This window comes from Schistocerca nitens, chromosome 1 (genome assembly GCF_023898315.1).
Source record: "Schistocerca nitens isolate TAMUIC-IGC-003100 chromosome 1, iqSchNite1.1, whole genome shotgun sequence".
NCBI classification, from domain to species: Eukaryota; Metazoa; Arthropoda; class Insecta; order Orthoptera; family Acrididae; genus Schistocerca; species Schistocerca nitens.
Window position 1 is genome coordinate 706,820,387 of NC_064614.1, and position 16,009 is coordinate 706,836,395.

At 42.2% G+C, this 16,009-nt stretch overlaps 1 protein-coding gene across 1 annotated transcript in view; it reads right to left on the minus strand.

Annotated features, from left to right (window-relative positions):
- Window positions 1-2,505: 2,505 nt before the first annotated feature.
- The window catches only part of LOC126195937 (uncharacterized), a gene marked incomplete at its 5' end in the record, with an annotated part of 83,982 nt that continues 70,478 nt past the window's right edge, over window positions 2,506-16,009 (minus strand). The window contains 2 exons of the mRNA XM_049934530.1: window positions 2,506-2,643; window positions 13,633-13,756. Of these exons, the coding sequence (XP_049790487.1) occupies window positions 13,638-13,756 (119 nt within the window). The remainder of the gene's footprint in view (window positions 2,644-13,632; window positions 13,757-16,009) is intronic.

A 16,009-nucleotide genomic window follows, 5' to 3' on the forward strand; every position in this document is an offset into this window, starting at 1 on the left:
CAGGACTGCATACGACCGAGGCACACAGGGCCAACACCCGGCATCATGGTGTGGGGAGCGATCTCCTACACTGGCCGTACACCACTGGTGATCGTCGAGGGGACACTGAATAGTGCACGGTACATCCAAACCGTCATCGAACCCATCGTTCTACCATTCCTAGACCGGCAAGGGAACTTGCTGTTCCAACAGGACAATGCACGTCCGCATGTATCCCGTGCCACCCAACGTGCTCTAGAAGGTGTAAGTCAACTACCCTGGCCAGCAAGATCTCCGGATCTGTCCCCCATTGAGCATGTTTGGGACTGGATGAAGCGTCGTCTCACGCGGTCTGCACGTCCAGCACGAACGCTGGTCCAACTGAGGCGCCAGGTGGAAATGGCATGGCAAGCCGTTCCACAGGACTACATCCAGCATCTCTACGATCGTCTCCATGGGAGAATAGCAGCCTGCATTGCTGCGAAAGGTGGATATACACTGTACTAGTGCCGACATTGTGCATGCTCTGTTGCCTGTGTCTATGTGCCTGTGGTTCTGTCAGTGTGATCATGTGATGTATCTGACCCCAGGAATGTGTCAATAAAGTTTCCCCTTCCTGGGACAATGAATTCACGGTGTTCTTATTTCAATTTCCAGGAGTGTATTAACATGCTGTGTAATGATAGCAGATGCTGGTTTCGTCACACTTCTGAGAATAATGATCCTCTCACTTCTTTTCTTATAAATCACCGGTTTGTGGGTAATATTAATGGATCCACATTAATGGTAGTTGAGCTCTGTGATTGTGAATTGAATTACTTGAGACACAACAGCCAGCCCATTTTTTGTACGGCATACTTTATTCCTGGGCTTTTATCCGCTTTCATCTGACATAAAAACGAGCCAAAAGTTACAGAAGGAAAACAACTGCAACATTCAAAAAGCAGTCAATAAAAATATTATACTGACAAGACATAAATTCATTACACGCGCCGCAGACAGGTGAAACCACGAAACATGTCCTGACATAAAATAAAGCTGTACAGAAAAGTGGCTGGCTTGCATTTCTTAAAAGTAAGTTGCAGCTAACATTTCTTTTCGAAACTGTACAGTACCAACAGCTAAATGGTTATATCTTATATCAGCCTATTTGTAAGGCATATTTCACTGTCATTTTATTTCAGTTTGTCCTGTCACATGTAACTCTGAATTTACAGTAGATGATGATGATGATGATTCGTTTGTGGGACGCTCAAATACGCTGTCATCAGGGCCCGCATTTACAGTACGAAGTCTAGTTCATTGGTCTGTGTTGCACTTTTTATCTCTAGTTCGTTTATCATACCCTTAATGTGTTTGGTTCACAGACCGTAGATGTTTCTCCAGTTTGTAACAGATGCTGGGGACGAAAAGGGATCTTTAGAATAGGATTCATGAACCATAACTACACAAACGTCTTACCTGTATCAGCGTCATAATAATGAAGAAGTAAATTACTTAATTACGGCTGGCTATGTTTTTGTTTTCGCTGATACGCTAAATAAGAGCTAAGCAGGTACAGAAGGAAATGCTGGTGAAGACAAACTGAAATTTTGTACAAAATGATTTATTTTAAATCTTGTTACAAGATTCTTGAACACAAAATGATTCTCCCTGTCTTTCCTCGTAGAGAGCATTCTTGTGTCAAATTATAACATTTTGACGAAGTGTGATCTCATATAGCTATGTTTGTTCTCAAAATAATCCTTACGGAATCGGCGGGTAGTAGCAAATCATGTATTATGAATTTTAAGTCTCAAGCCTGAATCGAATAAAACCATTAATAGTCTAATGCTTCGACAGCAAATGAGCCACATAAGATTCACTTGAGTATACCTCAGTTCACCTTACAGTTCATTTCGAATCAATGTAGAGAATCACAGCGCCGAAATTCATCAATGTCTATTGGATAAGTTGAATAAAATTTTATTCAACGATGCAGCGATGGTGACTTTCTTTTTTTGTGGAACTTACACAAGGTAAACGAGAGAAGTCACAGATATGGGTTTCTACATGTCTGAGCGCTGGTCTCTCAACGATGGGATGACTAGGGAAAATATGGTAAGACGTTCACTTTCTTTTCACTATGAGTTACTCTGAACGTTCTACTTCCACACTTTGTCACACCGCGGAGCTTCAACTCCGATAAGCAGTCACAGAGCAGACGCAGCTACGCGCCTTTAGTAGATGAGGAGCAGTAAGCAGTCTGCCGTACTCTCTGCACTGAGATCAGGGATTGTAAATTGGCACGGTTTGTATTTTTTGTATCGGTTCACATTCTGCAGCCGGCGGCGCTTCGGACTCCGCTAGCTTACCATAACGACGAAATTGCTCCAGTCAACATTGTCGTATGTCCTTGCAAGCGGTTATCGTTAGCACCAGGGGAATCTGAAACAATGAAATTGACAGTTAGAGGTCGCTCAGTAGGAAATTATGAAATGGTTTTACTTCACTGTGCGATAGTATAGCAGTACCATCTTACCCCGCGAAACCTAATTCTGGGTGACAAAGATTCTTTGTAAAGGACTGGCCAAGTTTCAGGGGCGGTATACAGTAGGAAATCAGTAGTTTCAGTCCGCGAGTCCTTTCGGATGACTGGCAGCTGCGACGGGCCATAATCTGCACCTGTAACGGCAAATTCCAGCTTTTAGCTAAGTAGTGCGTGAAAACAAAAGCAAGTGACAGAAATAAATCTTAAAGCATGTGGTTTTAATTACAGCAGTGAAAGAGTTGTACGATTAATACCAACAGCGATAGATATACCACAACAGGGTCACATGCTGACGGGAAAGCTCTCGGTTTTCCAGCCGTGTAACAGCGATAAGCTACCACGACGTTTCGAAGTTTGTTATGTTCAACAGCATCTGGTGAATCCTAGTCACCTGCCCAGGAGATGAGTATGACACTCATCGAAACGTCATGGTATCTTAATGCTGCCACTCGGCTAGAAACTCGTGAGCTTTTCATCAGCAGTACACCTCGGGAAAGTCTGTTTTCACACAGTGACATGGTCTTAACAAGAATGGGAACGAACTAGGCTGGCACCTCAATCTATTGTATAATCAACACTTTTAAAATTTATTTTCATGTTAATTGTCATTCAGCGGCTAAGAGTGTTCGTACTATTGTAATATATAGTTATTCCTGTACATTTCCTTATTATGGTGATAATACAGGGTAACAAAACCAAGTTTTTATTTATCATAATTTTTTGATGTTTATATATGACTTTTCCATACTGACATAGTATGTAAAATTACTTTTTATATAATTTCAATGTGTTAGTCGTATTTCAGAATATTAACTTTTACCAAAACTAGACTAACGTAAGTAACTATTGTATATAAGAACCAGATGAATATAGAAAAATTAATATTTACAAACATAGCACTTTTTATATCACGTAACAGTTTGGGGAGAAATTAATTAAAAAATGAACATCAGAACGGCTTTTTCCACTTGTGTAGTACTGCCTTCATTTCAGGCACTGACACCCAGATGTAGTCCTCTGTCATAGATGTATCCTACCTTATTTGGCACCTTCTTCAGTAGTGTCAATGCCGCAGTGAAATCGCTTACCACGTTTCCTAAATCCTGCCTACAGATATCAATCACTATGTGGATGCAAGTAGTGCATTTTAATTGACATTCTAGATCCATGGGAATTATACGTGCTGTGAATTAAAGCAGCTATAAGTTTTAGAAAATTCTCACTTATTCTCTTACCTAGAAACCCATTCACCAGCATTCTGAATGACTCGCATTCATTACGTTCTGCTGGAATCATTGCTTGATATAGATCTTTTGACTGATTGATTGTAACATGAGCCGAATTTGAAAACCACTAAAAAATTCCACTTTCCATATCTGCAGCATGTTTTGGGGGAAAATATTTGTATCAGAAAGTGAAGAGAAGCAGAATCAGTTGCCACATCATTAATGAACTGTTTAATTAATCTCAATTTGATATGCATATGTTTACAATACAAAAATAGTTACCATTATAATGGTCTGTGAGCTCCAATAACATACGAGGCGGCGGAGGTTCGAGTCCTCCCTCGGGCATGGGTGTGTGTATTTGTCTCTAGGATAATTTAGGTTAAGTAGTGTGTAAGCTTAGGGACTGATGACCTTAGCAGTTAAGTCCCATAAGATTTAACACACATTTGAACATTTTTTGAACATACGAGGAACTGCAAACGATATACTCTTTCTTGTGTCACGAAGCCACCTTTCCAGTGTAGACCTACAACTTCCGCAAGGCACAAGGAGCCCAAGAAACATTCACATCTGCAACCGGCATTCCAAAGTAAGCTTTATATGCAGCAAAAACATTGTGTCTAATACAATGTTATGTTTAATATCTTTAGGCCTAACATAATACCCACAGACGTAACAGGAAGAGCCATACGGTAACTTACACTTTCGTCTGGTGTTCGTTCTCTAATTGTTGTAAAGAAAACACAAAAAAAACATAACCAGTCTTGAATGATCTAGAAGACAGTGGAATGATTTTGGACTTATGTGTTTTCTGGTAATTACTTATAGTATTATGAATTAAAATTGGAATAAAAATAATAAAAAACATGACAATGGGCGCTATCTGGTGATTATTGAAGTAAATGAATGAACGATTTTTTATATTTAGTCTTTAAAAGAAGGATATCCTAAGTATTTAAAAAATAATTGTTATTTTGGCAAAAATATCATCTTCGCACCTTACAAGTCAGTTTATTCATAAAGATGTTAATTTTACATAAACAATTATAGTTACATCGTGAAAATTGTTGGAGACTTTATTCCATAATCTATTGTACTTAATACGAATGTTTAGAAGTTGTTAGCTGAATCGAAGTTTACAGTTACCTACTTATAGTTCATGAGGACGGTTTAACTCCGCCAGGGTTTGGCGACCAGACCTTCTTAATAGATTTAGGCACCTTGTAATTCACTTCATTATTCGAGAGTAATGCTCAGTATTTATTTGTTAATTTTTCTTGTCCGTTTTTTCAGAAAATTGTGGCCATTTTATTAACTTTAAAAAAGTCTTCTCGTGTGCAAGGTTCATCCAGCTATCGGCAATACATCGAGTGGCCCGTATCTTGCACCTCGCCCCACAGGCAGACACACAAACAGAACATCTTCCTCACCCAGAAGGAGGCATCGCTTCCACATACTGATCCTGCTGCGTGCCACTGCCGTTCAAAGTTCGCTTCAGCTTACTACGAGGAGCAGATAAACATTTATACTGAAGGCAAACCTAACACATAGAATTGAAATTTTTATGTAAGTTGCCAACTTTGTGAAGAGTGTTAGTCGTTTGTTCGATTAATATTTACGTTAACGTAATATCTGATGTCTTACACTGCATGACAAAAACACTGAGGCACCTGCAAGACAAGGTCGAATGTCAATGTAACTTTCTACACGTAGAACGACTACCACTTTAGTGTTGTTATCAGGCGTGGTAGGGCATACAAAGAGGACCCGGACGACAGATGTTCATTGACCACTGTGACGGACACGGAGATGACGCACACTCGTCTGAGGCGGCGCTATTTGCACCACAGAGTCTGAACGGGGACTCGTTGTGGGCTACGATTTGACCGGCTGGTCGCATCGCAGGTGACAGTGATACGATGTTGGACTACGAGAGTACGAGGGTAGACATACTTGTAGTCACGGTCCCAGTCGACCCACAAGGGAGGATCGCTGTGTTGTGCATCCTTTCTCTTTCACGTCAGCACCGCAATGCAAACACGTGTAATGGACTCCCTGTGTCATTCTGCACAACTGGCCAGAGACTGACAGCAGTCGGACTCGGGAACACGAAAGGCTGCGTTTCCAGAGTTGGCGTGACCGGGAAGCACGGACTGGTGATGAATGGCGTCGCACTGTATTCAGAAACGAGTCGCGGTTCCGCATTTCACTGGATGACCATCGCTGCCGCGTATGGCAGCAACCTCTAGAGAGGTCCCTTTCTTGAAATGTTTTGGACAGCGATGTTACCCCTGGCGTCCTGCTGTGCAGAGCCGTGGGGTATGGCTTGAGGTCACGGCTGGTTGTGATTATGGGAGCTCTGACGGTACAACGACACATCGCGGCCACCTGCGTCCTCACGCCTTACCTTTCATGCGACAGCACCGTGAGGGTAATGCTCGTATATTCATGACACGTGCTTCTATGAACTGTCTGCGTGATGCTGAGGAACTCCCGTCGCCAGCAAGTTCCACTGTCCTGTCTCCGATAGAACGTGAGTGGCATGAGATCGGGCGTCAACTCTGTCCAAGTCCCAGTATCCGGGATATCAAGAACCAGTGACAACAGTTGTGAGCCTGCCTCGGGATAGGATACAGTGGATTTGTGACAAGCTTCTCAACATGGTTCTAGGTCAGAGGCGGTGCAATGTCATACCCCCATGTTCTTTGTAAATTTTACTCAGTTCATCACTGAAATAACATCCCATGCAGTCTCATCCCGTGAAGCTTAATTTCGTTTCCCCCACCCTTCTGGCTGCTTCTGTTTTCTTGATAGGAAATTTAGTAACGATCGTGTGTCTGCTTAAATAAAGTACTTCTGAGGAACAGCATTTTGTGATCCTATTTATACTTTCGGAAAGCGTACTGCAATGAGAAATATTCTCTGGATGAACAAAAAAATACAGCAAATACTGCATGTAACGTGCGAGTTTTTTGCTTGAATGGAAAAACTTAAAAGTGTCCGCAAAAGCGTAACTGACTAGCACGGTTCCCGTGTCTGGTGGCAGCGTCGACCTCGGAATTGCAAGCCCGAATTGATTCGCATACCCGAGATGGTCGGTCTACAGTTCAATAAACTACTGAAATACATCGAGTAAGTGTTGGTGTAAAACTCATTTCGTTGTTGAAAACTAACAAAACTACCGTAAGACTAACCCAAGATGGGTTCCCCGAGAGTTTACCGTTCATCATAAAAAAACAGAGATTTCGCATTTTCCCTGATCTCCAAAAATACTTTTAAGTACAAACGACAGTTTCGACACATCATTCTGAGCCAGAGTCCAAGAGTAAAAGCATGCAATGGAGAGACGCTGACCCGCCTGTCCATAAGAAATTTGAAACGCAAGCCTTAATCAACAGCAGGTAAGGTCATGATATCTATCTTTTGGAATGCCCATGGTCCGATTTTAGGTAGTTTTTTGGAGGAGTAACACACTAGCAACAGCCTATACTACGCTGGCAAGATTAAGAACAAAGACAAGTTCGCGTTGAAGATGGTACGTTCGGGATGGCCGAGGAGGCACGCCCCTTCTCCAAGACAACGATCGACCTCACACGGCCCATGACGCTAAAACTGTTGGCTAAGTAGTTTGTGAGCTCTTTCCTCGTCCTTCTTACGGCCCTGACGTTTTTGCCCCATCGTCTTTCTATCTTTCTGCTTCGATGGGAGGAGCTTTGCATGGCGTCAGCTCCAACAACAGAGAAAAATGGTTCAAATGGCTCTGAGCACTGTGGGACTTAACCTCTGAGGTCATCAGTCCCCTAGAACGTAGAACTACTTAAACCTAACTAACCTAATGACATCACACACACCCATGCCCGAGGCAGGATTCGAAGCTGCGACCGTAACGGTTGCGCGGTTCCAGACTGTAGCGCCTAGAACCGCTCGGCCACCCCGACCGGCCAACAGCAGAGAAGAGAAAAGAAAAAAAAGTACAAGACTATATGCGAGATACTTGAGACAAGTGCATAGAAGGTGGTGGGCGTTATATGGAGAAATACACAAAAACTATACTGATTTAATATACGACTTTTGTTTTATAGCCATTTGTCTCTTTAATTATTGAAGAAGCTTTGTACCAGGAGCACGCTCTTCTCTTGGGGGGGGGGGGGGGGGGGAATATCTGAGTTCCCCAAATCTGTGGTGCAACTTTCCATCTGCGTTTCTAATGATCACCTACTACGAGGACTGTATTCAGTCAACTTTTTACCTAGTGGAGGGACGTTCTGTTTTTGGGAATTACGTTACTACCATGTTTACTTCTAGATACATTTTTCTTCGACAGTACTAATTAGTTTCCTTTTGAAAAAAACACTGTTAGTACTCAATGAACCTGCCAGGACCAACAGACGAGTCAGAGCACAGAGTACAATGCAGAACTCCGCTTGGTAAGCAAACATGGATCCGCTTCTCTCCAATACGCATTGGAGAAAGTATGGCTGGTTCATACCCGGGACTTTAAGACCCAATCTGCAAGAGGAAATCAACTGAAAGTGAGCCATCGCCCGCACAAGTCCAGCATGTGATGTGGTCGTGTGAATGTGCTATTATTGCACAGGGTGGAACACTAGCGACCGTTCAAAACCATTAGACGAAATCTGAACCTGATCTGAAGCAGAAAAGGGTGCAACGTTGACACATGCATCAATAAAATAGCAAAGGGTCCCTCTAAGACCACCCAGTTCAGCGAGACCCTCACTTCCACCCATCCACCTTTGTTCAGCACTTTAAAAACATAGCTGTTGTGAGACAAACTGGACGAAGTCCTAGGCACCTGCAGACAGGCTACACTACTATTCTAGCTCTTGCTAACAGCCGTACACAAGCGGAGGGATGTCAAGGGGGTTGAGAGCCTGCAGGCACCTGGGGCTCTGTTACAGGTTGTCCCTTTGCAGGTACATTTTTAAGTAATCAATAAAGGTGGTCTGTGGTCTGTTAGAGATACCATTTGCAGTTTTATTCATGTGCGTTCCAATGTTGCACCTATCACGCCACAGGAGGGCGCGAAAAGGAGGGATGAAAAAGCATGGAATCTCTTTTCTGCTTCAGATAGTCTTCAGATTTTGTCGAATAGTTTTGAAGGGTTGCTAGTGGTTCCATCTTATACAACAAATCAAAAATTACGGTCACGCTACACTCCAAAGTGGGGAAGTGAAGCTCAATGGGGTTTTAGCCCCATGATGTCCTTAGAAAAGGGTTGAACTGTCAAGGGAGTTGTCAGCGGTGTTGAATACTGTCAATAAAGTCGTCATATTGCTCATCGCAATGTGAACAGACGTTTTCGACCACCAAGTTTGTGGGAATCAACGCCCCAAGGACAAGGATTGTTTCATTGACGTGCTTTAAGCCAGCCAGCACCTGGAGCCTTTCTGTGTCGATTCTGAGCGGCGGTGCATCTGAAACATTTTCCTCGATCACTTATAAGAAAACTCCGTGATTTCAACGCTGGGCATTGCAGTTCTGACCTCCATCGCAGAGGCGTCAAAAGAAAAGGCGAAATTAGGTAAGAGGATTTATGACGACCTCCTCACTACGTGAGACACACACGGCGGCATTTGGCAGAATTGTGGGGGAATCTGGTTCCAGTGTGACATCATTAACGCACCTTAGACGTTACATGAACTCCTGATACCTTTCCGCATATGTCGAAACCTTGCTGCTTGAAGCATCCCCGAGCTCGAGGGTGACGTCTCTTTTGCGCCGTTGTATACAGTATGTAGGAAGCTTGTAAGCAACTTTGAGCCAAATTCTGAAATTTTGCGTCGCAGCTGGACACAATTTGGGGGTTCAGAAAATTGACCCTTTTACTCGTAATTGTGTTGCGCAATGTATATGTAAGAATCATTATTTGCGAAAAGCTTCATGTAATTTCAGACTTAAGTTATCATTGTGTAATTGTGTTATAACATTCCCCTTGACCCACGTTCGAAGTTATTTTTCGCTCTGAAAATTTCTCTCCGTTAAGAACGGTATGCTGTGTTTTCTCTGCTAGGCCATCTTCAATAAGTCAGAAAGTCGTCATATTCCGTACGTTTGTATTACATTCATTAGACGACAGTGCGGAACTATAGCGAACGCCCTCTGGAAGTCAAGAACACGACACCAAGCTGGACGCCGGTACATACGACGTCCTTGGTCTCGTGGACGAGCAAGCGAGCTGGGTCTCACAAGTTGTTTGTTGATATGTCTCCAGAAAAATACTAACAGTATACAGGAAAAACAGCACTTACATGTCACGTATAAGATAAATATCAAGCGGGATGGCTTTAGTCACAAAAATTTAAAAATATACAGAAGGCGAACCACTATGGGCTGCTCATACATATAAAGCCACAGGTAGCAACAGACTGAGGCGCCCTCGTTAGCAACTGCGGGCAGGTGAACATTGCACCAAGAGTGCCATCTAGTAGCCGCAAGTACAACCTGGCTACTTATCATTCAAATGACGACAGAAGAATATCATGATTAAAATTATTCAGTACGTGACGTAAAAGGCAATATTTTTTTGGTCAGCAGCAGATAAGGTAACATTTTGTCTACATCAGAGCTTAGAAGTACAGTTTAAAGGATGAAAACACCATTATAGAAAATACAAAGAGGGTTGAATCACACAGCCTGCAGAAAAACGATATAACATGAAATGCAGTCAGTATAAACCATTTAATAAACGAAAAATTACGAGTTGACTTAGATGTTTCGGTAACTGTACGAGGAAACCCGAAATCAAATATCAAGTAACCGCTTTATATCGTTGAAGAAGTTTTTATTACGCAACTGCAGCTGCTCATTGAGAATGAGGCTATCGTTTCGAGAAAGATGTTTAAAAATTTCTAATTTTTTTAGAATATCTAATCTACGCCCTTTCTTCTCGATGTGCAAAATGTTGATATCGTGAATAGCTTTAGGTGCGTGACCTGTAATCAGGTGGTCGGCAAAAGACGAATTTTGGGTGGTTGTGCCATTTTTTCTTCAAAAATGTTCTTTATCTCTGGTTTTAAAGGCATGTCCTGTTTGTCCTATGTAGTAAGAAGAGCAGGTGTCGCAGAAAATGTAGTAGACGTCAGATTTTTCCAAAGGGCAACGAGTCGATTTTAAATTATCAATGAAGATTTTTTTTCAAATTGTTATTGGTAGAAAAGGCAACGTTACAGTTGTATTTATTACGAAGAAGGCGTTGAATCTGATAGGATACGGGCCCCAAGAAATGAATTGAAAATTTTTTTTGGGTTGAATTCAATGATAGAGCTGCCGAGCGTAGTAACTCTTTTAACAGTTTCTGCCGCGCGGTCTAGGGGGCGCGTTGTCACGGTCCGCGCAGCTCCCCCCGTCGGAGGTTCGAGTCCTCCCTCGGCTCCCTAGCATGGGTGTGTGTGTTTTGTCCTTAGCGTAAGTTAGTTTAAGTTAGATTAAGTAGTGCGTAAGCTTAGGGACCGATGACCTCAGCAGTTTGGTCCAATAAGACCTTACCACAAATTCCTAACAGTTTTCTTTTTAAGGATGTCATCCACTACGCCAGGTTCATATTCATTATTAACTGCTATCGTTTTGAGTAAATTAATTTGTTCATTGAATTTTTCTTTCTAGAGTGGAATAGAAGTAGCTCTGTGAATAGCAGAGTGAAAGAAAGGGTTTTTATGAGACTGTGGATGCATGGAAGACCCAGTGTTCTGCTGTAAGCGTCAAGTCAAAGTTTAATTGGCGGGCCTGGTTTTCGAGCTCGATGGTGAAAGATATTTTCTCATGAAGTTCATTAAAGAGGTTGAAACTACGGTCGATGCCATCAGCAGGTTCCTTGTAGATGACTAAAATATCATCAGCGTATCTGAAATAGGAGGGAATGGCTAGTGCTGTAGCTGAAAAACAGTTGAACAACTTTTCTTCTAGAGAGTTTATGGAAATATCAGCCAGAATACCAGCTAATGGATTTCCCATAGCGAGACCGTCGGATTGCTGATAAAACTGACTTTTTTGCTATGAAAGATATTTTTTTAATTGACGTAAGTTTTTTTTCTATGATTGTAAGCGTTTCTTGTACGGGAACGTTACTATAAAGATTTTCGATGACTAATGAAAACAACTTGGTATCTGAACTGCATTCTAAATCTTTTTATGGACTAAGGCGTGACTATGGGATAGAATAATTGTTCTCGAAAAAGAATGATTTTTTTCAGAGTTTCATGCAGAAATTTGGCTAAATCATGGTACGTGCTATTCAATGCTATTAGAAATCAGCCGTATCGGATGGTTAGGTCTGTGAATTTTAAATTGAGACTGAAGTTTTTGGGGTTGAGGGTTCATGTTCAAAAAATGGTTCAAATGGCTCTGAGCACTATGGGACTTAACTTCTGAGGTCCTCAGTCCCCTAGAACTTAGAACTACTTAAGCCTAACTAACCTAAGGACATCACACACATCCATGCCCGAGGCAGGATTCGAACCTGCGACCGTAGCGGTCGCGCGGTCCCAGACTTTAGCGCCTAGAACAGCTCGACCACCCCGGCCGGCGGTTCATGTTGATATGCATTTCATTCCGAAAAGGTTTGAATAGAAATTTTGTCCGCCGCCGGTAGCTGAATGGTCAGCGTGACGGATTGTCAATCTTCTGGGCCTGGGTTCGAATTTTCTCCGTCCAGGGACTGGGTGTTGTGCTGTCCTCATCGTCATCCTATCTTCCTCATCGACTGCAGGTCGCCGACGTGGCGTCAAATTGAAAGACCGGCATCCGGTGAACGGTCTGCACGACGGGGGGCCCCTAGCGATACGATTAAATAAAAAAAAAAAAAATAGAAATTCTGCCTTATTGATGGCTGACCTGACTTCTTTTTCTAATTCTGGAGTCAGATCCTCATGCAGTTCCGAAATATTATTTTCGCTAAAAAATCTAAGGTTTTAGAAATATATTCAGAATTGTAGGCAATAACTAAAGAGCAACCTTTGTCAGACTTAGTTATTAAAGGTATTTAGTATTTCAGCCTTCTCTCAGTCATCCTCCGTTTCGATGTCAGTATGATCACAGAGAATCTGAAGAGTTGGATTTGATCCGTTTACTGATTTAACTGAAGATCAGAACATATTAGGATTTTCTGACATGTGTTGACTCGTAACACGTTTCGATGTAGCCATCAGCCAGGCGATATTTATAGGTCACTGATAGTTACTAGACAGTCAGAACCGAAATAGCCGCTTAGTTTTGCGAGTATTGACTGAAAAAAAATTACAGTAGTAAGTAATATGTCACTAATGCTCTCACCAGTAACATGAAAATTGTGAACAAATTAGCTACCATTGTCCACTCCACAACATTCCCCAAGATGATAGCATCTAGCACAACAGCCTAGCAGTATCCCGAAGCTAACGTTTCTCCGACAGGTCGAACACCCCACACTCACCGTTACTTACAAACAACTTGGAAACCTGGTATAAATAATCTATATACCGTAGATTACGAAATTAAGTTCTTCAGTTACTTACTAGACAGTTCACTGATAAATCTGTTCGGAACTAAATCTCCTGAAACAGTGCACTTAATATCTATATAGAAAACACGGCACCCTCTGAAGTATTACTGACAATTCTCTGTTATGAGAATTACCATAAACATGCTAACAGCACACAGGGGGGAAGATTTGCTGAAATCATGTCTTAACTGTTGCTTTTAATAAACGTGACTGATGGTTACTGAGCTATTTAACTTTGAACGTAGGGCATTTCCCGCTCCCTAATTACACTTACTCGATCATTAACCGTACTTATTATTATAAATAATTTTGTTTCACGTTTGTTCTCAATTAATCGGTGCCTTGTTGCCTGACATTCCAAACGTTTCTCAAACAGTCGGTGTTTATTTGTTACTCACTTGTGTTAGTAGATGAGGCCAGGATGGAGCCCGCTCCGCTGGAAGAACACGTTGGGGTTGCTGGAGAGCGTCGGCTCGACCGTCGTGTACAGGTTGCTGTCGTCCGGCTTCAGGTACAGCCCGCCTGCGAACACACCGCACTGCTGCAACACCTCCCCTCTCAGCGCACGGGCTCTGTCTCAGCCGGAAATTATTTCCTTACTATACGCAGATTTATAACAAAGAGAGATCAAGGGATTTTTTTTGTATTTTAGGCGTAACTGAATACATGTAATATTATATGTGGTAAAATATTTAAATTTATTCTGGCTATATGAAAGCAAAAACATGTACAACACAGTCTGATCAAACCTATCCAGACACTCCCACACAGTGTGCAGTTGGCCAGTAGGTGTGACGAGAGGAGGACCAGCCACTATAAAAGGAAGCGGGGAGTACCGTGTTGGTGGTAGAAAAACAGCAGAACCCAGTGACTTCGGACTTGGAGTGCTCGCCAGATGTCACCTGAATAACAAATTCATCTCGGACATTTCATTCCTTCTACAGCCGCCTAAGTCGATTTCTGGTGATTGATTGTGAAATGGAAAAGCGAAGGAACAACCACAGGTAAGCCGAGATCAGGCATACCTTTTGTAATGACGAACGAGAAATGTCTAGCATTGCGGAGAGGGGCTGTAAAACAATTGCATTAAATCAGCGGAAGAAGTCACTCTTGAGTTCCGAAGAGCTACTAGTAGCCTAGCCGGCACGACGACCCTGTGTAGGAAGTTAGAAAGAACGTGCCTCAATGGTCGAGCAGTTCCTCATAAATAACATTTTACTGTACCCGCTGCTCGGCGATACTTCAGGTGATGTAAAGGACCGACGCCACTGGACAATGGATGACTGGAAACGAGCGAATTGGAGTGTTGAATTACGCTGTACCTCGTGGCAACACGACGGAAGGGTTTGGGTTTGGCGAATCCCTGGAAATGTTATCTGCAGTCATGTGTACTGCCAACAGTGAAGTACAGAGGAGGTGGTGAGGTTACGGTATGGTGTATTTTGTTTTGTTTTTTTGTTTTGTTTTTGGTTGTGCTGTGGCCCCCTTAAGGAAATGCTAAATGCGGAAGGATAGCAACACATTTTACAGCAATGTGTAGTGCGCCCATCAGAGACACAGCTGAAGACGGTGACTGTATCAGCACGACAATGCACTTTATCATAAAGCAGCATATGTGGTACAATAACACTCCTGATATGGACGGGGTTGCTCAGAGTTCCGACCTGAAGCCAATGGAACACCTTTGGAATGACTTAAATCGTTGACTTTGCTCCAGGCCCCAGTGTTCATTATCTCTAATTTCTCTGGTTTCGGCTCTTGAGGAAGAGTGGGCTCCCCTTCCTCCACAGGCAATGAGCCACCACATTGAAAGTGATCCCAGTAGTGTTGAAGCGGTCATAGAGGCGAAGGGCGGACGCACCCCACATTAGTGTCTACTAACAGGTGTCCAGATATTTTTGATCAGATGATGTGTTTGTTCATTATGGTAAAATTGCATTCGTAGTGCTATAGTGGGATAGGTTTTTAGTTTCTTAGAAAAGTTCACTCATTAATAATTAAATTATAATGATAGAGAAGAAGTATGTTCAATCATGTCTTTTCGGATATGCAACAAAGTTGTTCATTCCATTTTATACACAGCGTATTTTGCCCACACAATCGTTGTCGTCTTGGACTCGAGGCGACTTGTAGGCGTAATACACGTCACAGCACATGAGAAAGACGACTGGGCCACTATGTCGTGCACAGAATGTAAACAACAGCTTGTCTGTACACCCGCAAGCACATCACTAATCAGTCTTTCCGAGGCAGAAATATGATTCATTAGAGAAAGCTACAGAACATGCAAACGCAATGATGTACTTCTTTCTGACTAATAACTATGCTCTCAATGTGGCCCTACCCTATCAGACATGAAACAGTATGCCATACTTTTCGTTCGGACGCACTACTTTTTTCTGATAATAGCTGACAAATTAGGTGATCGAGTAGGAGCCATAATTTGAACTGAGAAAATAGAGTTTTTCAATATTCGTTTCAGAAGTAAGCAAAAACCACTCGTTGCAACGTAGTTACTCTCCGATGTTCTCGTTTTGGTTTCTTGTATCAATGCAGTGCAAGATGAAATCAGTTCAGTTTCTAGGTAATTCCTTTCGGAAATTTCATACTCCTGTAGCGTTTAAATATTATACAGGGTAAAATCCCTCCCTTTTATGATTTCATTCATGTATTTAGAATTATATGCTCCTATTATAACAAGGGGATCGTATTTATTTAACAACACTTTTTATATCAAGGCTAATTCGGGTTAATTGCTACAATTTAATACACTGT